Raw genomic sequence first — 26,000 nt, 5'->3', positions numbered from 1 at the left:
TTAAAAACTTCCATTGGGTAGTTAGGCATTTCCCCCTGCTACAATTCATAACATTGACCCCAAAAGCAGGGAGGAAACAAATGCAGGGAAAAACCTGAAATTTAAGAGCAGACTGAGTCATTTCAGGATTTTTTAGTCAATATTAATGAATAACAAAATTAAGAGGGGCTATTCTACGAAAGATTTAAAGAAAACTGGAAACATTGAGGAATCAATTTCAGTTTTGAGGGGTCAATGGCCCCATGGCCCCCTCCAGGTTTATCCCTGAAATGTATTTGTAACCCGCCTTTCCCACCCACCCCCTACCCCTCTTAAAAAAGAGGAAGGGTAGGTAACAACGCCCCTGCTACCCAGCCAAGTTTCCTATATAAACCACTGAATACTGTCCATACCCATACGTATGAGTCAATATTCAACCCCAAATACATGACAAATTATATCGTTCTGATCCATCTCCAGATCTATGAAAATCATACACAAAGAATGGCTTAATTTCACACGTTACCAGGCTATAAGCTATATTAAGCCACCCACTCGTCTGCCTGTCTTTTGGACAGGGCAGAGGCAGTTTTCTTAAAAAGTCCCATTTAGACGGGCAACGTTAACTTCTCACTATATATCCTTACTATTTTTCCTTATTTTGGACAAGCAATTTTATCAAAATGGGCTAAATATCAGCTTTTTGGACAGGTAGGTTTGAAACCCTAGCTAAAAGCCTGCATATTACCTTACAAAAGTGTCTGTAGAGTAGTTTTTAAGACTTTATGTAACAAGCTACATATTTGAGCATATGATATTTTAAACTAGAAAATGAAATGACATTTAAAATGAAACATAAAATTTATCCCATACCTGTGTTATCTGAACTGGATAGGTCAGACTGCGCTGATTGGCGTGTCACAAAATATCCACCACTTTTGTGAGCTGATGGCAGTGGCCTGTAAGGGGCATTGTCGTAAAACATTTCATTTGTATAGGCGTATCTGTCCATTGGTCCATACATTTGGTAGGGATCCCCTGAAGGAACACTTGAGGAATAGGGGTCTTGAGAATTTTCTTGTGATTCAGCATCATAGAATTCTGGATATGATGCTCCCTTATATACATATCGTCCATCTTTAGTTTTCTCTTTTTTATGCTTTCCTTCCTTCCAAGGAATATCAAAATTCTGCAAATAAAAAAACACCAATGTCAAGTACAAAATAGACCAAATGTATCACGGATTTTTGTATAAACTTAATTAAAAGGATAGTGTTATATTTGGAAGTTTGGAGAAGTGTAAATGAGAAATGAATCCCCGTACAAGTCAAACCTTGAATGACAATTCAATGGCAATCTTGCAACAATTTTTATTTTTGAAACATCTTTTGATATTCAATGGAATACCGTTTAAATGTATAAAGATTAGTTAAAATACTACAGTCACTCACCTGCAGGCATGCACTCACTCAATCTATACACTGAAATTTCTACTTTATGCCTCATTTCATGTGCATGACATTGCAATGGGGCAACATTAATGTGACACACATATACATGTAATTACTGAAGCTGCCATGATGAAAATGAAAACTAAAGTGATTTAAGAAGTATTATAACCTCTAACAGCTGAAAAAGGGGGGGGGGGGTATTTTTTCTTCAAAATAAAGATATTATGCAATGGAGTACGCTATAAATATTGCCGACTTGTTTTTTTTTTGTCCAAAAGGTTCTGGAAAAAAATCAAAATGGTAGCCAGTTTAAAGACCTTTTCATGGTTTCTGAGCAAATACTCTTCATGGATACAGAGTAAAATGTTCACATTATGTGATCTGATCTTCATGACACGGGATTTTAATTTGTGTTATAAGGGTATCAAATGCTGAAGTTATGTGCTGTATTAATTTTACCTAGGTAAAGATGCATGCTCTAATACAAATACACACACCCTGATCCCACCAGGGACTCACGTACTGGTCCACATTTTTAAATCATTATAAATTGTAAAAAGCAAAAATGCAAATTATATTCAAATAAAAACTATTTATGGACTCTTAATACAGTCAAGTACTTAATATCTATGACGGATACTATTATAGAGTCTAGTGTGCCAAAAATTTTTTTCCTTTTTCTTCTAAAAGCGAAGACATTTTAATTTGATCTGGTATTAGAAATTAGATATTGGTATTATCTGGTATTATCTTGTAGGCCTAATACTGGGGAGAACAGTGGCTTGACCAAATTCACATTTACCCCGTTGCACATGTGCCCCTGCAATGGAAAGACCGAAAGGGGAAGCAGACGACACTACGAGGAAGCCAATTAAAGGACTCAGTCAAGAAAACGAAAGCTTAACCAAAAACAAGTCATTATCACTAGAATACCCGATAACAATTTCATGATGAAAGTGACAATATTTCAACTAAACTCCGAACTAAGACCTTTTATCTTCATGATAAATCTCTCTCTTGTGTCCCTCCCGGCCCTGACCGGCACGATGCACGCGAACTATGATCACTGTCACACAGACGCTTTAGAAGCTGTTTCGTGTGTTGGGCTAACGCAAAAAGGAGGGGGTCCAACTTCGAGATCTTGGCTAGGCCAGCGACGTATAATACATCTCTGGCTTATACGTCTCTGGCTAGGCCTACTCGGACGGTGGGTTTGGGAGGGGGGTATATCTTCCCAAATGGAAAACAGCTGGTGGTTGTGTTCTATAACAGGAAATCTTTAGTGCCCAAAAACTCGAACTAAATATATATTGACGGACACGTAGACAGGGGCGTAGCGAGCTACAGCCCTTGCTGGGAGGGGATTTATTTAGGAGCGGGTCAAGGGTAGCGGGATGTTTTATGATCTCACGATCAATGAGATCATATTCCGGAGGGCAAAGTTCAGGGGCGGGTCCAGGTGAGGGCGTAATGGGCGTACGCCCCCCCCCCCCCCCCCTTTAAACAAAAAAAAAAGTTACATTAGTGCATTTCACAATTATTTTATGTTTTTTTAGCAAAAAACAGGTCCAAAATCTTTTTGGCCTCGCTCCGCTCGGCGAAAGATTTGTTTCTACGCCCCCTCTTTCAAATATCCAGGAAACGCCCCTGAAGCTATTCAATTGCAAGAGACGAGCTTGAACTCTGACCGTAACAGGCTGCAACAGTAATAGCGGGTTTTATGGGATTTGCCAGAGGCCACTTGTAACTATATCAACAATAATTACATCCAGACAACCAGTTATTGTTTAATTAATAACGCTTTCGAGGATCGTGAAATATTAGTTTTGTGATTGCATAATATAAACATGCTGTTTATATATGAACTCAACAAATTAGTGAGTGATGTCTTAGATATATCATAAATTTTGAAGGAGTATTCTAGTCTGAGAGTGTTTTAATCCACTTTGTCAAATGGACTTCTATACTTTTGTGAACGTTTTGAAAATTAAATGCTTTAAAAACTGTAAATCGATTAATTACATACATGATGATATTCTAGCTGTTAATCTCGTATACGACAGGGACGTCTAAAGTGCAGTGTACGTCGTTATATTTACATTCTGTATGCTTAGACCCATTGACAAAAATTACATTCATAAATGCATAACACAGGTGTTCATAGAATCTCAGCACGTGGGAACTGATAGTAACCTGATCACACTGCGTAGTAATACACTACAAAAACTACTCACTCGGAACGACCGACCTAGATGCTTAATTCTTACATCTTAAAATATTATTGAACTGTGCTTTGTGAAATATCCACGTATTCACGTGTCCTGTGCTACAAATAAACATTGAATATGGAACTACATTTTGTTGTGTTATTGTTGTTGACGGTTGCTAAGATCTCTCACGATAGTGTCACATTTCCCCGCGAAAAAACACTGTTCTCGCCACTGCGTTGCACCCGTGTATAAGCAGGAACAAACCCTGTTTATTTGTTTTATTCGTTGTTATATCGATCCACTGAAAGGATTCGTCAATGTAAATATAAGGAATGATATTTATTTTTTCAACATTTATGAGGTCATAACAACAATGGGTTTTTGGACATATTTTAAATGAATCGCTAACGCGATTCATTCAATATGTCCATAAACCCATTGTTGTTATGACCTCATAAATGTTGAAAAAATAAAAATCATTCCTTAAATATTGAAGGTTTACTGTAATAAATGCCTTGTGCGCTTTTCGTGTCCCAAAAGGAGAATCCAACGAATGACGACTATGGGTTTGCCCATCCTCGATTATGTCATAGCAAGATTGAAGGCACGAAGATAGCTGTTTGATTGGTCTCAGGTAAAAAAAAAACCCACACCAGACCAGTCGCTAGGCTGATACATGTCCTTTGAAGATTACAAAGGAGAGACGCTCGACTTAAAAGCCTGTCATTTTTTACCGTTACGTGACCGCGAGATTCTTTTGATGTACACCAAAGGACCAAACTAATCTTCTCGTCTGATCCACAAGGTGCTGCACACTGAGCCTTCGATTTTGCAATGACATATTCTAGGGGTGTAGAGAGCGAAAGTGAGCGTAACCCCTGGATATCAAGGATGGGGTTTGCCCTGATCAGTGGTAATATTTACACCATGCTACGTGTTCGATAAGATCAGAAGTAATGTTTATATTTGTATATAAATACAATACACGCGCTTTCATCTTATTTGATAAAGATCGATGACGTCAAACACAAAATGATCGTAATAGCAGAAGAAGCGTGTCAGAATTTCACAGGAAATGTCGTCATTTTGAAGGGACGCAGTCGGGCATGTGTTACATTATGTAAAGTCATCGAATTCTTTACGGCACGCAAGAAAATCAAATTCAATTCCTTTTCCGTTTTGTATATTTGACACTTTTCACATTTTAAGTGTGGTATTAACGGAAAGTTGTTAACGTTTGCTATTTAAGAAAATAAAAGAAAGGCAGTTTTTATCCTGCTGATAAGAAAAAGGGCGAAGGTTAGCGGATCGGTGAATTTATGTAGTAAATATAGTGCATTGTGATATATCTTTCACACTACTCCTACCCCAGATAACCTGCATGCTAGCAAAGGCAAGTTTATAGGATCCACGTGGTTTTTCACTCACCCTAGGACATGCAATATTAACATTGCTGTACAATGTGGTGGATGGAATAACATACCCAATGAAGAATATGTAATTTATGCACACGATATGAATTAGGAAAGGAGTATCATTATATTTTTGAAATCAAAAATTCCTGGCGTACGTGAAAGTATAGATGAATTTGTAACAGATTTATTTTTTTAAATCATTTTGCTTGTTGCAATAACTCAGAATATTACATGTAATATGCAAAACTAATGTCCCTTTTTCATATTTTGATGCCAATAAATAATGCGTTTATTCATTATTGTGAGTATGAACATTGTAAACGATGTAGCTTTTCTACATTGTAAAATTCAGTTTATGAAAATAAGAAGATACGGAATAATATAACCTATCACCCCGTATGGAGTAGACTAATAGAATGTTCCCCAACCTCGAGGGTGTGACAGAGAAACATCCAACCCTCGGGATGTTATTCTCGAATGTCCTACCCTCGACTTGAGAATATCATCCCGAGGGTTGGAGATTTCTCTGTCACACCGTCTTCTCATTGGATTACAACGGCCACTCTTGATGACCTTATAGTAGTCAGGTAATCAGTTTTTTTAGAGATTGCAATGAGAGTTGGCAAATATATTTTTTATTACCTTTGTACAGTAACCAGATATGACACTTGGCAGGTACAGTATAAAAATGTAAATATATATATATTCCGTCTTTGCATATTGCAGAGTTATCTTCTCTTGATAACAGGTATTGATTGTTACGTCATTTGTTTATGAGAGTAACGTCATCAATTTTTGAGAAAACGACGTAATTTTCTCACACAAACCAATGACGTAACAATCAATACCTGTTCTCAAGAGAAGATAACTCTGCAATACGCAAAGACGGAATATAGGTATTACGATCTCGTGCTTGAACTTTTATTCATGAGCGGCCTTGAGTATTAGGGCTACATGAACCTAATGCATAGATTTTTCTAACCCCGTTGCACAATAAAATGAACTAAATCAAGACATATCTTTAAAGTTTTACAATAAAAATGCACCTTAAACTACTGTACATGACCTTTATACATCTATATCTATATGCGAGTTTGTGTGTACATGACTATGTCTCGATTTCTCAATCATAATGAAACAAAGAAACAGTGTAACTTGACAAACAAACTGTTGGAAACAAATCAAAAAGGCTTATCATGTACACCTGACACCACCATCATGAATCATAAAGCACTCGGCACATACATTCAATAGTTGTCGTGTCCCGTTATTTTTCGATGCTATATCAAAATGTAATCAATTCTGCAAGCATGCAATTTTGTATAATGAAGAACCATTGCAAAAGAAAAAGGATCTATTCATGAGACAACTAATATTTAGACTATTTCGCAATCGTGAGGCAAGGAGCCGGCCTTGAGCTAATCAAACAAAGAGAACAATAGATGTTGTAATATCGTCATGCTTTGTACAATAGCAATCCATGTAGCAAATCGTCTAATCTATCAGACGTTAAAGGGAACGGGTTACGTTGACATGAATTACACAATACTCGAGCTTTACATAAACTCACGGACAGACTGACGGCTGGAACCAGCAGTTTAAAGCATGGTTAGAGTTACGAAAAGATAATAGAAAGAAAAAGAAAAGAAAAAAAAATATTTGAAAAAGTTTTGGTCGTTTCTTAGCTGTATGTGATTCTTTTCATCATCTTTTATATATTTTATATATTGATTTAGTTTTAACATTTATATTTATAATGTTTACTAGATGGAAGTTGATGTGAATGTATTGTCAATCTATTCAGATTTTGAACAAGTCATATCTGGATTGCACAATCACTTGAAATATAAATATGAGATTCCACTCTTAACGGTGATATATTTCTACAGAATTTAGTTCTCATTCATATAGGCTTTGAATGCCATGAACCGATTTCTGACGTCATCATTATTATGACGTCATAATTGTTACGTTGGATACCACTGACCCCCATGGGCGATGTCTGTTCCATTAATTAAAAAAAAATACGCGATACAAACATTTTTAAACTAGATACAGATACTGGATAATAATAATAACTAGTGCAATTTAATTTTCTATGAGATGAACATTTTCCAAATATGGTACATGTAAATATAAACATTGACCTGCTTTCGGTTAGCATCCATAGGCAATATGATTTCCAACTGGACAAAGGCAAATCCAACATGAAGCACAAAGGCAAATCCAACATGAAGCACTACAAAGGCACATAGGCAATATGATTTCCAACTGGACAAAGGCAAATCCAAAATGAAGCATAAAGGCAAATCCAACATGAAGCACTACAAAGGCAAATCCAACATGAAGCACAAAGGCAAATCTAACATGAAGCACAAAAGCAAATCCAACATGAAGCACAAACGCAAATCCAACATGAAGCACAAAGGCAAATCCAACATGAAGCACAAATGCAAATCCAACATGAAGCACGAATTCAAATCCAACATGAAGCACTACAAAGGCAAATCCAACATGAAGCACAAAGGCAAATCCAACATGAAGCACGAAGGCAAATTCAACATGAAGCAAAAAGGCAAATCCAACATGAAGCACAAAGGCAAATCCAACATGAAGCACAAAGGCAAATCCAAAAGGATTTTGAAACATGTTTTACTTAAATCCATCTCCAGTTAAGGAAACACCTATGATTTTTGAGAAAGAAATACGCAGCAATGCGTTATGTATATGAGTAAAAAAAAAACGGCACATAGAGGATAGTAAGATAGGAAAGGGAAGAAAAAGAGACTTGCTCAGATATACCCTGTGTTAAATGATGGCAAAAAGCTAAGAACAGGGAGAATGCCACTGAAAACGATCAGGATACATTGAAAAAAGAACTACAACTTATTCGAATTTCGGAGAGCTGATAATGAAATTTTGAGTACAGAAGAAAATAACTATTGTGTGTTAAGTAAATCACTCTGACACTTCTTCAATAGATTAAAATACTCATATAAAAATCCTCCTGATTTAAATAACATTTTAAACCACCTTACGATATTAAAAAAAATCTATAAACTATTTTTTATTACATTTCCTTTGGTAATTGAGCATGCTACATGTACGTATACACTCTTGTTTAACTTTACTTTACGTTTTATCCCAGATATTGAACCAGAACAATTACGAGATACAAATGCCTGAATTGTTATAATGCTTTGATCGCAAAAAAACAAATTAGCCACCATAATTCACAATGACTACAATATACACGTTTGTTGGGGCGAACTTTTATGAACTTTCAAAACGACTGAATGCTGGCGCGTTTGATTTTATCGGTATCGTGATGTACGTGAATTGGTGGGTTATTAAGTTCCGAATAGTGGAGTGTTTAAACGCACCGTAACAGCACAGGTTCTCTAAATGCATCTGTGAATAGGGGATCACGTGATAGACTGAACAGAAAAAATGCCTTTTTTGTTTATAATCAATGGCGACCTGGCCTTATATCTGGATGTTTGACCTATTTTAGTCACGATCTCCTTCAAAAAACGTACAAATCAACAAAGAGCTTTACAAAATCTCATAAATAAGCTTAAGACTTCTGTCACGATTTTACCTATGTGAGCAGTATAGAATTTATCGAAATTTGACCCTCCATTAACCCTAATGAACAATAGAAAAGAGACGAGAGGCTAGCGGGTAGGTGCGTTTTTAACCAGCGTCGTTATAAAATGTATGTGAACAGTAGGTTGTAGGGAATCATTAACATGAAAATTGGATCATTTTACCTAATCCTACAACATTTCACAAAGTCATCCATAACTTAAAAGTCATTTTGAAAAATCTGAACAAAACTCGACCTCAATTGTATAAATAACGCCATTGTTAATTAATGCAAAACAAAAAATCAGCCTTTTCGTCTTTTTTTTTTAAATATCTGTTTGATTCGGAAGCTTGTTATAGATCAGATAGCAAAACTGTTTCTGCTTTTGTATTTATATAGACATTTTCTTATGTTCAATCTTTTTTTTTTTTTTTGGTAGCACAAATTCAAAAAAATGAACAAAACTACTCTTGTATAAATTTCGTTATTTTTTATGAAATACTCGCGCAACTTTAAATACGGGATGTATGACGATGTCTCGTAAACACTTCCTATTAACACTGCAGTATGTACGTATGGTCAACGGCACGTTGTGAGAGGCGACTAATGTGGGCCCCTGACACCAAATGTACGGCATGTAGAATTGTGTGTTTTCGGTGTCACGTACTTACTTCAAAATAATTCAAAATTATCTACTGCCCAAAAAACAACACTTCGGATCGGTTTTTTTTTATCTTTTCTGTCTTCTCTATTCCTCCTTTTCGTCTGTGTGTCCCTATATGCTTCCTCCTTTATAAGACATCCGCTGTTGCGACGATGCACAACAACAAACAAAGCTTACAGGTACTTTCTATTGTTACCTAAGATGTCATCGTTGTTTACTCATTCACCCCTAAACATTCACATTGAACTATTCCAACGTTTGAAGTAAAAGAGTTTAAATGTGTCTTCAGGGGTGAATGAGTTAACGGCATCTGCATTGCAACTTTACATATCGTTGGCGATATATCCCGTCATTTCCATTGCTATTTCTATATCCATAATTTGAAAAAAGGAAACGGTTTTCGTCAATGACAATCGAGAGCAACTTGTGAGTTTAAGACATTCTTTCAAAAATGTTTCAGCCAATCAGATGCAATGGTGGCCATCTGTGATTTCGACTGATTGCCCAAAAGATTAAAAATAAAGGTAACGTCAATTACGCTAAATGTTGAGACAAGTTTCAAATCGGCTCTGTGGAAGTAAAAAAGTATTGATCAGAAAATGTTTCCGCTTATCAAACGCAACTGTGGCCAACTTGGATGTCAGATAAGTCTTAAAATAACAACACGTTGTCAAAGCCATGAGACGATCATCGGCACCGAGTTCCGGGTTAAGATTGGCCATGTCAACCTTAAAAAAGACGAAAATGTTCCCGGCTAGTGGAACAGTATATGGTCCCAGACAATCACGCACCCTTCGTTAAAAAATAATTGACACCCTTCTTTCAAGAATGCTTTATACAAAATAAGTTAAAACTTCAAGTTGTTTTAGAACTGTCGTTTTACATGTACTTGTGTCGTTGAAGTCACTGACAGAAAACCACACTTTGCTGTTTGTTACATGATTGATTTTCGTGTTAATTGAAGAGAACACTCCTTCGCAAAAAATAAACCTTCTGTAAATGTTAATTAAATGGATAATTCCTATCGATATTGAAACAACATTCTCTCAATCACGAATTCCTGTTTGCATGTATTAAACCTATAGACATACTTCTCGAAATAAATTACACGTGCAAATATAGTTATTTACCGTAATACATAAAATTACACTTGTACATAATATATAGTCAATCAGGAAGTTGCCTTCCGACGATCAATTCCTGACGACTTCAACTTGTAAAACGAGAAATGTATTCTTATGAAATATTGATTCCTTTGCACTGGATTCTCTCACTTTATATTGACAATGGCTTAAACTTGCAATGTCTGGTAGACAATTTAAAGATGTACTCTACGTAAACAAGTGTGCGGACATAGTGTAATGGAATCACAGATGAATCTCCTTCGATCAATAATAGACAAATGCTATACATATATATTCCCACCCAGTGTTCAGACGAATTTGCGCTTAGTACAGAAAGGAGAGCTGATGTAATTAGCGGGTAGGTGTAGAATCGATCGCGTGGACGAGTTATACCCAGGTTCGACTCTTTAGATGCAGCCGCTGGAACGATTCACCGTTATCTGAGAAATGGTATACGTTTGGGTGTTAGGGGGTGTAAAGGGAAAGACAGTGTTGTGGATAATATGTTCAACGTCTATGGTCTCGTGTAACAGTGTGTAACCCTATCAAAGAAAAACATATTGGTCTCAATGAGAGGCGTTCGCACTGTGCTACATTGACCTTCACCAGATATAAGTATTGGTACCAGAGATGGGCGTTCGTGCTGTGCAACAGTGCCAATGTAACTTGACCGGACAGAAATATTGGTCCACATGCGTGCGTTTGGCGATAAAGTGAAACTTGACCAGACAGAGTTATTGGTCTTAGTGAGGGGCATTCGTCCCGTGTGATGGTGTAACCTGACCAGACAGTAATATTGATCACAGCAGGATAGAGAGGGGCATTCGTCCCGTGGTACAGTGCAATTTGACCAACCAGTAATATTGACCCAAGCAGACTAGAGAGGGGCATTCGTCCTATGTGACCAGACAGTAATATTAGTCACAGCAGGCTAGAGAGAGGCATTCGTCATATATGACCAGACAGTAATATTGATCACAGCAGGCTAGAGAGGGGCATTCGTCCTATGTGACCAGACATTAATATTGATCACAGCAGGCTAGAGAGAGGGGCATTCGTCCTATGTGACCAGACAGTAATATTGATCACAGCAGCCTAGAGAGGGGCATTCGTCCTATGTGCCCAGACATTAATATTGATCACAGAAGGCTAGAGAGAGGGGCATTCGTCCTATGTGCCCAGACATTAATATTGATCACAGAAGGCTAGAGAGAGGGGCATTCGTCCTATGTGACCAGAAAGTAATATTGATCACAGCAGACTAGAGAGGGACATTCGTCCTATGTGACCAGACAGTAATATTGATCACAGCAGGCTAGAGAGGGGCATTCGTCCGAAACAAAAAATATTTATCCAAGTGATGCCTCTGTCCCACACTTAAGAACTAAAGAAAGGGCACAAAGACCAAGGTCAAAGGTCAAAGTTACAAATATCACGCAACAAGCTGTACCAAAAGATTGGCATTAGTTCGGGAAGTTGTTTGACCTTACGTTGCTTCGTCCATAACTGACCTAATTCATATAAACAGAACAAAACAATGTCAGTAAGGTCAAGGTCACATAAATGATGTGTAACATTTTCTTCTCATACAAGGCTCATAAACATATGAAATTACGTGACACAGGCTTAAGTAATTAGTCCATAGCTGACCTAAATGGAAAATCCATGTCGGACGCATGGACGAGGGTACAGTAACACTATACGTCCCGTACCCGCCCTTGACGGGTCATAAATCACGCCAGACGTTGGAGGTGGTACATATTCTTACCTATATCACTCAAGTAGGGAATATTCTTTCTCTATACATCCATGCTTAAATATTCTTCTTTATACATGTACACATAAAGTAGTCCACATTATTCCCTATAAACATTATTGCAGTAAATATTCCTCCCCTATACGCCGATACAGTTAATATTTCTCTTTCAATACACCTCTATACTATTCCCCCTCCTTCATACACCTTTATAGTTAATATTCTCCTCTCTCTATATCTATAAAGTAAATGCTATTCCCTCAATACATCCATGTATACATATTTCCACCTCTTTACACATGCATAGTAAATATTCTTCCATCTATACACCTCTATAGTACACTACACTATTCTTGCCTTTATACAACCCGTAGGTGCGGGAACATTATAGAAACAAAATCGTGTTCTGTGATGAGGAGCCCCTTGCAAAATCGCCCGGGAGTTGTTTCTGGGGGCACTTATATGTCTGGATAGGTGACTTTGCTACATCAGCACGTGATGTCTCTATTTCTGTTCTGCCTTGTTCGTTACAATGGTGCCACCCCTAATTACAATGTATATGTAATTACAGTGTAGTTCGTTATCAAAATGATGTGACGAGATGAGGCGTCATGCTGTCGTATTCACGTTGTCACATTTCAATGAACCATTGACAACCGTCGTCACGTGACCCAAGCTGATGTGTGGCTCCATCAACAGAATACACCGTTGTTACGGTAGGTTTTTATTCTGTTTAACGCCATATTAACAGCTACGATACTTAAAGCGCGTTCTTTCTTTTGTGTTATGTATATGCAAGTACGTATAATGTATGTCTGTGTGCTGAAACCGGTGTGTGTGTTGTAGTGTAGTAAGATAGGTTGACATGCTTCATCGAACATCAACGAGACATTGTGTTTGTATTAGCGTTTTCCACTCTTCTGTACGATTAAGGAGGCACGGTAGTCTAGTCAGTGGTAGCTAGGACGCCGGGCTCGTGACTGAAGGGTTGCGGATGTCAAAATGTTTGAAAAGCTTTTAAAAACAGTGTTTCACATATTCACTGCAGTGAAAAGGTTTCTACTTATGAAAAATGGAATGATTTTGCATCAGTGTTCCTAGGAACAAATAAGATAAAAAGCACTCTAATACAATATAATACATTGTTGTATGTTTCAATATTGAATAAGATAACCAAAATGTAATAAGAGTTTTCCCTCTATTTCCATTGCATAAATTCTTCACAAAAAGAAACGTAAAGTATATGTTCAGCTTTATCGTTGTCGTCTTAGCTATAGGCTAGCATTTAAAATAAGATGCAAATATCAATTTCAAATATATTTTAAAAGAGTACTGCCAATGTACCATCTGGAGCACATACTATGTTATTACAGTTGTCATTATTGTTGGTTTTGATACCATTGTGCAACTAATGTTGACAAGACTAATTGAAAGTTGAGGTTGCATGTGTATTTGTTTGTAGTGCATGATTTGATGTTCAGAATGATGGAGCAAGTTTTAAACATTTTGTTTGAATACTTAGTTAGGAAAGCACTGACAATTACCCTGTCACATGCACAGGTTGTGTAGCTGTAGCCTTCACTTTGAATGTATGAACTTGACCTTAAAACTGTCACGTCACGGCACTGTGTTGTAACTTTGAACAAGATACTTTACTCTGCTTGTAACAGTCTAAACAGCTGAAAATGAGTGCGTGGTTGGGCAGTGCTGGAATTGTTGAATGCTAGCTGTGAGCGCCGAAATGGCAGCTCCGGATGTATGGCTCCCCAGGGAGTTGAGAAAGGTATTGTCTGGTTGCAAGGCCCTATAACATCAGATAATAATTTGTGAATCGCTTTGAGACGAATATCCTCAGGGATACTAGATAGAAACGCCAACCAAATGACATCATACAGACCCTCAGTTATAGCATTGATTGGTTCATCATCTGAAACTGGTCAAATAAACTCTAAGATACTGTAATTGCACATTCTCTCTAACGATCCGATGTGACGCATACCAACTTACAGCAATTATGTTGTATGATGAAATGGTGGGCACAAATCGATACACCTACAAGAGCTTGGCTAGGAGAGAAAATGTTCAATTCGATCTACCTGTGACAACGTTAAAGCGAACGTCATATAACGTCCGATATGTACCATTTCGTGTATATACTACTAATATAAACCTTACAATATCACAAAATAACAATCAGTATTAAACTGTTTCCAGTTGGCACTTAGAAAATATGAGCGCTTACTGGAATCTCCCATTTCAACATTCAATCTCAATCTCTTTCGAATCCAATTTGGAGACCATTATGATTACATGTGTAATTGTTGTCTTTCATCTATTTCAACACGTGGCCCCTATGTAAAACCCCTGGAGTGTCGAGGATCCATGGTACCCAGTATATCGCCCTGTTTGGATTCGGGGTACGACTAGTGTAACATACACAGTAATAGACATGCTGAAATAAACAACGGTGGTGGTGCTTTTTGTGATGATACGTTTGTTGGGAGGAAATAGTGCAGTAAGTACCATGGGAACCGACTGACGTACATGTAAGCACGATACTCTATTGTTACCCGAAACATTTTCGATTACCTGATGGATATATCGTGTCTGCGTGTAATAATGAGGATCAATTAAGCATTGATCTGAGACCCTAAATCGATGGGTCATTAAAGCGACCAAACGTGACGTTACATTGAACACTCGACATTAGTGTTACTTACACCACGAGCTTATCAACAACGCAGTGAAGACTGCAATCTGATTGTACAGTTAACATCTTGCTTGATTTATGAAACAAAATTAAAACTTGTTTAGCTTGTATTCGTTGTTTGTTTAAATTAAGCAAAAGTTGAAAGTGTCTTCATTTGAAGTAAAGAATGTCTGACTGCTTTGATTTGCGGTTGTATTCCACGTCCTTATTACTATGGTCATTTGATTTTAAGGACATGCCAGGTTTTGGTGGTGGAAGAAGAAAACCGGAGTACTCGGAGAAAAACTATCGACCTAGGCCTGTGACCAGTACCACAAATGCCTCAAACCTGTGACCCATTGGTGGAGGGTAAGTTGTCGTAAACGGCTTGACCTATCGGTCACCGCAGCTCTTGTCTGACTGGAAGGACCAACTGAAACTTATATGGTATGGTCTGAAACATCCTGGATCTTTTACCGGTCCAGACAAAATTATATCAATCGGTGCGTAAATGCCATATTAAAGTAAGAAAGCGTAGGGTAAAGCAGTTGTTTCAAGTCCAAGAATCCAATTGTTTGTAGAAAGGCTTGACCATCAAGTTAAGAGTCCAATGGTTTGTAGAAAGGCTTGACCATAAAGTTAAGAGTCCAATGGTTTGTAGAAAGGCTTGACGATCAAGTTAAGAATGTAATAGTAACAACGAATGATAAAGACTTTCAGTTGGACAGAGATTTATTAGCCAGCGTCCAAATTTCAATGACGGTGTGAAACACTTGCTATCCTGACAGACGTGTTTTCTCAAAGGTTTACGGGTACACGTAGTTCTACTATATTCATATCTTGAATGATAACTACATGTATATAACAAGTACATTTAGCATCATTTACGCGGAACAACGTTCGACTTATTTTTTCTACGGTGGTCTTCAAAGAGTTTAATTATAAGAACCGGTCATACAGAGTCTGACCGATCTCATGTTTAGATATTACCCGTTTAAATAAACCCGTCGTCCCCCGAACGGGATTTCAAGATCACGATAGCGGAAGGCGCTGCGTAAGCTACTAGTAAAAGAGATGAATCTACCATTTACCACACATGGCTTTTTGATTGAACGTATACACGAACGGAAAAGTTGTGTCTTTCAATACCACTGGGAACCTCTGAGACAGATAATGTCCGAGACAGTTCTGCACCACAGCCCTGCTTTGACAAGCTACATAATTCATAAACTTCTATAGCCAATGGCAAGGTCAAATAAGACAAGCTTGGCAATTTTTAGCTAATAGATCATAGCCCGCTCCCGGATCTTCTACAAGAGGGTCTAAGATACCAAAGCCAATTTCAGAGTCAGCGAACTCAGTGAATGAGGAAGCGTGACAGCCAAGGAATATGAGTAAAACTACTGCCTTACTGTCGATCAAGTTATTCCAGTGGTGCAGTATACACCTTGGACTCGCTCACTTGTTCAGCAACGTCGAGCGTGGTCAATGAATGGACAGGTGACCGCCCTCACGGTACAGATGAAGATGATTAGTAACAGTGTTCTGTCGAGCGGTCAAGATGCATAGTCTGTTGGTCTGTCATAGCTACTATCATATGGACGGCGATAATCCAATCATAGGAGGAACTTACACAGGTCTTCGATCTAGATACGCCTTCAAAAAGAACAGATCATTGCTCGATGAGCACCGCTATATGAGGACATTCTCGGGATGGACAAGACTAGACATTCTTCAGAAGCAAAGCTGCCGTTGTTTTGAAGAGCATTGATAAAAATACAGGACATAAGTCACAGAACTGGGAAGGTTGGTTAGGACGTGTAAAGTTGGAATGGATAGTGGTGCTCGGGTGGCGCAGTGGGCAGCGCGCGTACCTTTCACAAACGCGTCCGTGGTTTGATGCCTTTTCCCGCTCTAACACCCGGGACAACAAGAGTGATAAGTGGAAGTTGAAATAACTTGTCTCATAAATATTTTAAAAGAAACGAGTTGAGATTATATATTTTAATTGAGACTGGTATTCTTGTGAGTCATGATTGGTGAAGGACAACCCTGTAACCTTCTAGCTTTTTTATTTGAATCCTTAAAATATATGCCATTGAAAGTAAGTACCAGGCTAAAAAAACAAAAACTAGATGTTGCATTTAGATGACAGTTATATCAAGTATGAATGCAGTGAACCAATAATAACGTCATGTAAACCATGTTACACTGAATAAAACTAATGCTGTCTGTAAAATGGCAGTTCAGTTGATTGAAGAAGTGTGCTTGAAACAAACATTCAATTTGAACAAACAGGGAGCAGAATTCAACAAATCGATTGAATTCTCTTAAAAAATTAAAACATTTACAACACAATGTGTAATATTTACAAGCCAACAGCAATATCGACGCCACTTTATTACTCTACAAGTTCACCGTCATTGATTACTAAAGCGCTTCATTGAATTTGTGGTCCCCAGTTCTTTCACTCTGATTATGAGTGTCCGCATCAATAACAGTTTAATGCCTAATCACAACACTCATGACGAGCAAAAAGCATGGCGGCGTTTCTACTAAAGTTTATTACAGATTATAATATTTTCTATCAATATATTTGAAAGTTTAACAGGTAGACACTGGCCACCTTAAAGCTAGACTTTTAAAGAGATGTTGATACAGTTAGATGCATGCAGATCTATCAAATATATCGTGAAGATGATTAATTTATTGTTTTTATATATTATTACCATTGTTTTAGGAACCATTTCTTCAGAATCCTGTTATTAAAACAAAAGTGTGTGTATATGTGTATATATACAATAGAAAAGCAATGCATATCTATTAGTTTAAACTTTATTTTATTGATGTTAAATTACAATAGTAATTGGTTATAAATACAGAAAAGGATCCAGAAACAAGTACATAGTACTTATGTAAATACGTCTCCTTATAGACATAACAGCAGCTATTGATCAGTATTGACATTATTATAATTCATATAGATAAATATAAATATATATAAAGTATAACATGTACAGGGAAAAGAAAGAGAAAGGGTGAAAGGATTTATAGTAGGATGGGGATGATGTTTGATGGGGAAGCGATGGGCACCAGATTGCATGAATACAAACGATATTTGACGAAAGAGCACTGTGTCTGTACATGTGGTGGAAAGTTTATGTAGTATGTTATGAAAACAAAGTAAAACTACAAATGTAACAAATATCTATTCGAAACTAATTGAAGCTTATTATTATTTCTGCCCCTTTGCGTTGATTGTAGATATTCTTGGTTTATGCCAAATAGTCCTTTCGTCAGTTAATCACAGCTATAATTCAAAATTTTGTGAATATTTTGAATTTTTTTCATGAAAGGGTACCACTGGTGAACAGTACTGTAACGTCATAATAACAAAATGGCCCTGTTCTCTGATTGGAAAATTTTCACTTTGTTTAGATTAGTAAAATCATATATTTCACCGGTAAAACGTTATTTTTCACTGGTAAAACCTTATTTTTCACCGGTAAAACCTTATTTTTCACTGGTGAAAGCTTATATTTCACCGATAAAACCTTACATTTCACCGGAAAACTCTGATATTTAATCGGTAAAACCTTTTATTTCACTGGTAAAACTTTAAATTTCACTGCTAAGACCTCATGTTATACTGGTAAAACCTTATATTCGACCGGTAAAACTTACAATTCACTGAAAACACTTTGTATTTCACTGGTAAAATGTATTTAAATAATGATGCAATAGTAGTTTGTGTATTGTATACACTGTACATATTTTACACACAGTATTGTACATCATTTCACTTTCTTAATTATAATTTCCATTTTTCATATATTTTTTTTAAATTGCAAAAAAGACATTTGGTAAATCTCGCCTATCTTACTCGAAAGTCGAGTAAGATAAACATGATAACGAACTATCACTCGCAGGGGAATCTTCATTTATATATTTTCAAATCCAAATTTCATAAATGGAGATATGTCTAATTGTAGATGCATCAACATTCTTTACCCATGTAGTTGAGACACTATCCATTCTCACGCAATGTGGCGTAAAGGTTAGAACAAGGATTGACGATATGGACAGAGCCTACCCGGATGTTGTCCTCATGTGAACACATATCATAACGTTCCGTTTTTTACAGAGCATAATAATAATAATAATAATAATGTTTATTTCAGGAAATAGATCATAGACATCACATGTAACATGACAGTTGACAAACATATTACAGTACAACATACATATATATTACTAAAAAATTTAAACAGAATATCATAGGTTTTTGGGGCAGTCCAAGAAGCAGGTGATTGGGGCATCCCCTTCCTACAAGCTCTCCGGACGCTCAAATATTAATGAACCTACATGCATTAAATTATCGTCTGTAATAAAATATTGTATTATCTTAAAATATTATATTATATATGAAACTAAAATTCATAACTGATTTTAAGATATAGGTAATTATATTTATACAATTAATACAACACAAACATTGATCTATAAACCTGAGGATAGCCCATGAAAGCTCGAAAGCTTTTTCCAATGGAGTCCATGTTATATTGATTACGGGGAAAGATTTTGGCAGGAGGGAATGAATGACAACATATTAACTTTATTGTCAGTACCTATAGTAATTCCGTAATGACTATCTACTCTAAAACACACACATATATATATGTTCAGGTTTAAATAGTTAGCCCAACTTAAAATATGTAACGTGACTTTCCAACTATTTATATTTAAAAAAAAAAAAAACGGTACAGATGTCGTCAGCACGTGGATTGCAGTGACACAAAGTTTGTTTTCTTAGGGTTGCGGATCCCCCTACCAGCAAAGTCTACTTGTTTGTGCCAACGCAATCACATATAATTGTGTTATCAGCTTAAATGCATATATGGATTTTATACCATTGATTTTGTCAGGCAGACTATTCCAGTCATGGATCCCGTTAAAGTAAAAAGTACAGGTATCTTTCCCTTTACATGGTGGAACAACAAAATTAAAAAAGACATGATCGTGTGTTATACGTAACAGGATTTAATCTATGCATCGACATGTGTCACTATTATGATTTTAATTGTGTTTTGTAACGTATTATCGACGGTCATTATCATACAAAATTGATACATCATACCTTGTCCAACTTAAATTCAATACAACTATACAGTCGACAATGCATAACATGTTGTTTGTTAGATTTTAAGCATTGTACAGTGAAGTGAATGCTATCCCAAGGAGAAATATCATTTGTTTAAAATCAATAGGTATATATAAAAATTATTTGTAGATCATAAATATTTTACCAACCGCTTCTTATGTTAAGTACAACACGATCCATACAAGTAAACATGTTCCGCGAAGCATGACGCAGTTCAGTAAACAACTGGGGGCCTGTTTTACCTGCGTGTATTGGGTACATTACGGTGTTGGCAAGTCTGCATTGGCGCGATGCCGTGTCCCGATACAAGTCAAAATAAACATGTATTATAACAGTTGATATGCTATATTATTGTTGTCAGCATGTGTGGCCAAGGAATTGTTCTCTATTTCATCTCGACGTTTCAGTGCAAAAGTGTAATATTTGACATTTTTTATTGACTATTTTGATAAGAATGAGTCTCCCTTTTCAGTGGTTATTTTGATTAAGATGGGTTTTTTCTTCTATTTTCCTCAGGATAAGACACGCAAAATGGCGATGAGCAAACAACAGCAGATTTGTACAAAACAAACTTGCATTTCGAGTTTGTTGCATTAACCCAGAACTATTTAAGATAATTCGGATGCTGGTTGTCATTTTCAGATGACTCTACATTACATAAAGCACTGCATCGTTGTAGATAGACTTTTCGATTAGTATATCAGTGAAATATCCACCAACTTCATGCACAGGATACACCACATGATCTGATATGTGACACCAATTATATATATAGATATGATATAATGACATTATCATTCGATGACGTCGTTGTCAACGCTACGATAGAAGGACAAATAATTGTTCTCTATTTCGTCTCGACGTTTCAGTGCAAAAGTGTAATATTTGACATTTTTATTGACTATTTTGATAAGAATGAGTCTCCTTTTTCAGTGGTTATTTTGATTAAGATGGGTTCTTTTTTCTATTTTCCTCTGGATAAGTAACGCAAAAAAACATTGCATGTATCGTGATGATCCAAAACCCTTCGATCGTGTAATTATTAAAATATTAATAAACCACCACACAGAATTGTCTTGTGACATGCGACCATGACAATATGTTAAACAAACACATTGTCAAGCCTATATATGTACTCAATTCAATGTATTACCAAATGCACATTGCATATAGGCTTACAGAGGTATATAGGTACATGTGAAATGAAAACCAGAGATGGTGCCACACAATGCTCGCCTGTTTAAACATTTATCGTCTTTAAAAAATTGTTTGTATATTGGAGTTTAGCGTCCCTTTAACTCATGTATATGTAATATTGATACACCATTGCAATTAAGTCTGCCCAAAAGTATAGCCTAAGGGTTAGGGTTAGGATTCCAAATATCAGCATCCTTGTACGCATATTAAATGAATGGCAAGCTTATAAATAACTTGCACCAAAAACTTTAACGCTGATGTGCTACAAAAATGTAAATATAAAAACAGGTCAAAAATATTTGAAACTAATTTTTATTTATAACTTCACTTCATCCTGCCAAATATCAGCATCCTAGTACACATATTTATTGAATGACAAGCTTCTAAATAGATGTGTTTAAAAAAGGTTAAGTACAAAACAGGTAAAAACAATCAAAAATTTGATATTATTTATTATTATTCCCTTCACTACATCAATAGTATACCCCACAGGAACCTCCATGCCAAATATCAGCATCCTAGTACACATATTTAATGAAAAACAAGCTTCTAAATAACTTGCAGGTAAAACTTTATCGTTGATGTTTTTTAAAAGGTTAAGTACAAAACAGTTAAAAAAAAAATCTAAATTTGTGTGATTTTTATTTTTTTAATTTCCCTTCACTACATCAGTATGATACCCCAAAGGAACCTCCATGCCAAATATCAGCATTCTAGAACATATATTTAATGAAAAACAAGCTTCTAAATAACTTGCAGGTAAAACCTTAACATTTTCACGCTGACGCTCACGCCGGGGGTATCGCTATAGCTCTCTGTTCTTCGAACAGGCGAGCAAATAAGCAATTTTATTTTCCCTACGTCATTGTTTTATTTTTAATGAATATTGCCAAAATAATCATCTATCCGCTGACCTAAATCCCTGTTGGACTTGTGCCAGTCAAGGTGATGAATATGAGGGATCTTCTGTAAACTAAAATGCATTAAAGGGATCACCTTTCCCGGCATGTCGCACTAATACTGAAGGTACAATCTACGCCACCCATTAAATCTGATTATGGCTCAAAATGTAAACATATAGAATTTCGAAAAACACATTAGATACCCCGTTCCTGTACTCGTCTTTGTTAAAAATGGTTTTAAATGTTGATGGGTCGTAAAACAATACAATTCAACTCTTTTTTACTCAATTTACAATTATATACACAGGTATAGCGACAACGCCAATAGGCTCTGCCAGTCTAGGTGCTGGCCAATAAAATAGTTAGATCGAGGATCGGGATAAATTATTTAGCGCTAAGCGTGATGTTCGTGGACGTCAAACAGATTTGCTTCCTTCGGGATGTTACGCAGTCCTGTTATTGACGCTATGACGCTAAACTTTTAACTACGTCTTCAATAAAAAAAATCGTTGAAATCATCTATTGTTTACGTTTTTTTTATGTCTGCATGTGAAAGCTGCTTTAATATTTAACCCTATTTAGTGATGACTTTTTGAGGAATAGATACATACAGGGACCATTCATAAGCGCCTTCACCCGCTTTGTCTACAACTATGCGATAAAAATGAAAACGGGCATTATCATCACTAAATATGAATACATATTGTTCTCACAATATTTTGTTTCTGTAATGGATACAGCGATCCATATGTCTCCAAAATTCGGTTAAGGCCAAATAATAGAGAAAGTTTGTTGTTGAGCAAAATAAGTGCTAAATCAATATTCAAGATTTCAGTATTGCATCAAAAGTCACCACTTCATCGACGAAACTCTTGAAACATGTGTTGGGGAAATTACTCTGTTAAGATGACGAATTTGTAGTTACACTCTAAACATTCGCGCAGGATTGTTTTCAGTCACAATCTAGATATTCTCTAAACATTCTCACATGAATGTCTCGTCACAATCTAAGTATTCTCACAGAATGTTTAAGTCACATCTGAACATTCTCACATGGATGTCTACAGTGACAGTATTAACATGTGCATGGTCCTGTATACCATTCTAGACTATTATCATGACCAGCAGTAAAACATATTCACATGGACTGTAACGGGAACACATGTTGTTTGGGTGATCCCTAGCCCTTCTTACAGATGAATCCCATTACCTCTTTCAAAAGACAAATCGTTATCTTGAGATGTCGATTAAAACATTTATTTGTAACAAACAAAGCGGTGTATAAGGACGGTTGCTGTAATTTATCACGGAATAGACCCTTTGGTGTAGCCCATTCTCCATCAGTACGGTTTCCAGTACTTTCTTGACCATAGTGGCAAAACAGAAATTTCCAAAAAAGGGCTACAGTTAAGACACCTCACTTGGCCGTGTATTGAAAATACTAAGTCTTTATATCCCGTTATTGTGTAGTTCCAACTGATTTATTGAAGAAGAAATGCGACATTTAAAGATATTTGAAGGTGACGAAGTACATATGCACGTGGTTCTTTGGAAATAGGACTTAAAATCTGTTTGCCGTCCCCGAAGCCAAATCGCTGTTGCAAAAAGACAATGTATAACAACACCGTTTTAGATATTGAAGACGGTATTTGTATTCCCTTCGTAGCTGCGATTCACTGACGAAATGTAATGCCTTACAAGGATTAAACTGCAAACAAGTGCAGAATGTATATAAGCGTTTCTAAGGCGTGCTATTATCTAGAAATATTGACTGGTTTCATGCAAGGCAACAGCATAGTCAGCCAAAACTTTTCCGTTTTTTCCCCTCGTGAACGATTACAATAACTGAATTTTAATCTATACTTTGAGTATATCATGTCTAGACTTCTATTCGTTTTACTTCTTTGTCTGTTACAAGAAGACCGTACTTCAAATAATAAATAGAATTTGTGCATGTACAAACATAACACAGCAATACATTTCGAGTAGTTGCCTTATTTTCATTTTGTGTGTTCAGTTGCAGTGAAAAAGCTTTTGTATTTCCTTTCTTTGACAAACTGTTTATATGTATTTTAACAAAATTGTAATCACGATAGTCTTAAAATAGTCGTTCAATAATCCATGGCACAATACAATTCTGTTGTATCAACACTCAATACGTTTTAAGGGCCATACAACAATAAATTTCTAAAGCGTATTGAAGTTTTTCTATTGTATAAGAACATTTCATGGTCTAAGAAACCATGATATTCTGATGCATCTTTTATTTACTGTTAAAATTAGGAAACTCAATGGTCCCCAACCAATATAATTCACCGATATGTGTAATTTGTCTCTATAACTTCAGAAAATTGATCGTGCGTGAAATAATGAAAAAAATATGCATTGTTTGTTTTTATCAGTAAATCGATTAGTCCATGGCACTTAAACATCCTCACCTACTTTTATGACATCAGTTTAAGAAGCTTTCCAATCCTTTGTCGAATAGAATTATAACAAATATCCCGTACATTTTTCTAGATAAAGTAAATATATAGAAGATGTCAAGACATCTTTCATATATACATTTCTTTATAAATTATCTTATATACATGTTTTATGTAAGAAACCGTATACATTATACAAGATATCGATAACATACATAAAATCATCTCATAATATGATTGCATAATATATCTTATACAAAATATATTATCGTGAGAATGACATTTAAATCCCCACAGTTGGCATCCGTGTAAACGAACACTCACATATCGTAATATTATAATAGTTGGCTTACAAACGTTAAATCTTAAAGTCTTTACAAAAACAAGTAAAAATCGTTCCGGAATGAAATCTATCGACAGTGATTTGCTCTGAATTTTTCTTCAGAATGATTTAATGGGGATAACAAGATTTCTTTTTATGAAATATTTCATAAAAAGATTTCTACTACTTTCTCCGTTTTCTTTCTATCTTAATGTTTCCTTTTTTCTTTTGTCTCTATCTCTTTTTTTATCTCTTTTTTTCTATATTTATTTTCGTTTTTTGCTATTATATCAATACAGTAGAAATCTGTATATCTACCATGCTCATATCACATATCAGCAGGTTACATCACCTATGATACATATCAAGCTTAAGTATTATTATACATAAACGATTTTTGGTATTAAATATGTTTTAATGAATCGAATGAATATGTATTTAACGACTATTTTTATAGCTATATACACAAATATATAAGAGAGAGTTTGGATGGACTTGGGGCCAGATTCACCAGATGACGGTAGACAGACAGTACAGAGATGGCGAACCTCATTGAAGGCCTTATGTGCTTCCCAGCACGAAGAGGATTAAGTATAAGTAGTGAAAACAAATATGAAAGTGAAACAGATATTATAAATATATCTTTGAATTTCTCTTAATGGTACACTATATTTAGATGGTTTTTCTCCTATCTCTAGTCTTGCCGGTTGCGCTGCAACAGGTGCAAAAACATATTTCAGTACAGTAAGGTATAGGGAGCGTGTGTCGACCGCATTAATGTTGGGAAAACCCACGTGCAATATTGATTCCTTTCATGCCATACAGCCGCATTAACGTTGCAGGGTAGCCCATTGAAAATAGACTCTACTCTGCATACCGATTAACCGTTCAGGTCTATGCAAGTCGATCGGACCTTTTTTTGTTCCCTTCGCCCACTTTAATCAAATATATGCAAAATAAAACTAGAATGATGTCGACCGCACATCAAATTCAACCAGCAAAGTTTTATTTCTTACTGCTAAACTATACAGATGATTGGTTATTACAATCTACACATTTTTAAAAGTGTTGTAAAAACAAGTGTAACAAGTGTCTATTATATACATTCTGATATC

General features: G+C 36.1%; 1 protein-coding gene across 1 annotated transcript in view; it reads right to left on the bottom strand.

The window, feature by feature from the left end:
* LOC110448658 overlaps positions 1–26,000 on the bottom strand; it is a 43,240-nt gene continuing 17,240 nt past the window's right edge. Inside the window, exons 2-3 of the mRNA XM_021495027.1 lie at positions 853–1,168; positions 1–94 (exon numbers count right to left, since the gene is read on the bottom strand). Of these exons, the coding sequence (XP_021350702.1) occupies positions 39–94; positions 853–1,168 (372 nt within the window). The 3' untranslated portion in view covers positions 1–38. The remainder of the gene's footprint in view (positions 95–852; positions 1,169–26,000) is intronic.

This window comes from Mizuhopecten yessoensis, unplaced genomic scaffold (assembly GCF_002113885.1).
Source record: "Mizuhopecten yessoensis strain PY_sf001 unplaced genomic scaffold, ASM211388v2 scaffold4123, whole genome shotgun sequence".
NCBI classification, from domain to species: domain Eukaryota; kingdom Metazoa; phylum Mollusca; class Bivalvia; order Pectinida; family Pectinidae; genus Mizuhopecten; species Mizuhopecten yessoensis.
This window is presented reverse-complemented; position numbering and strand designations above follow the sequence as displayed.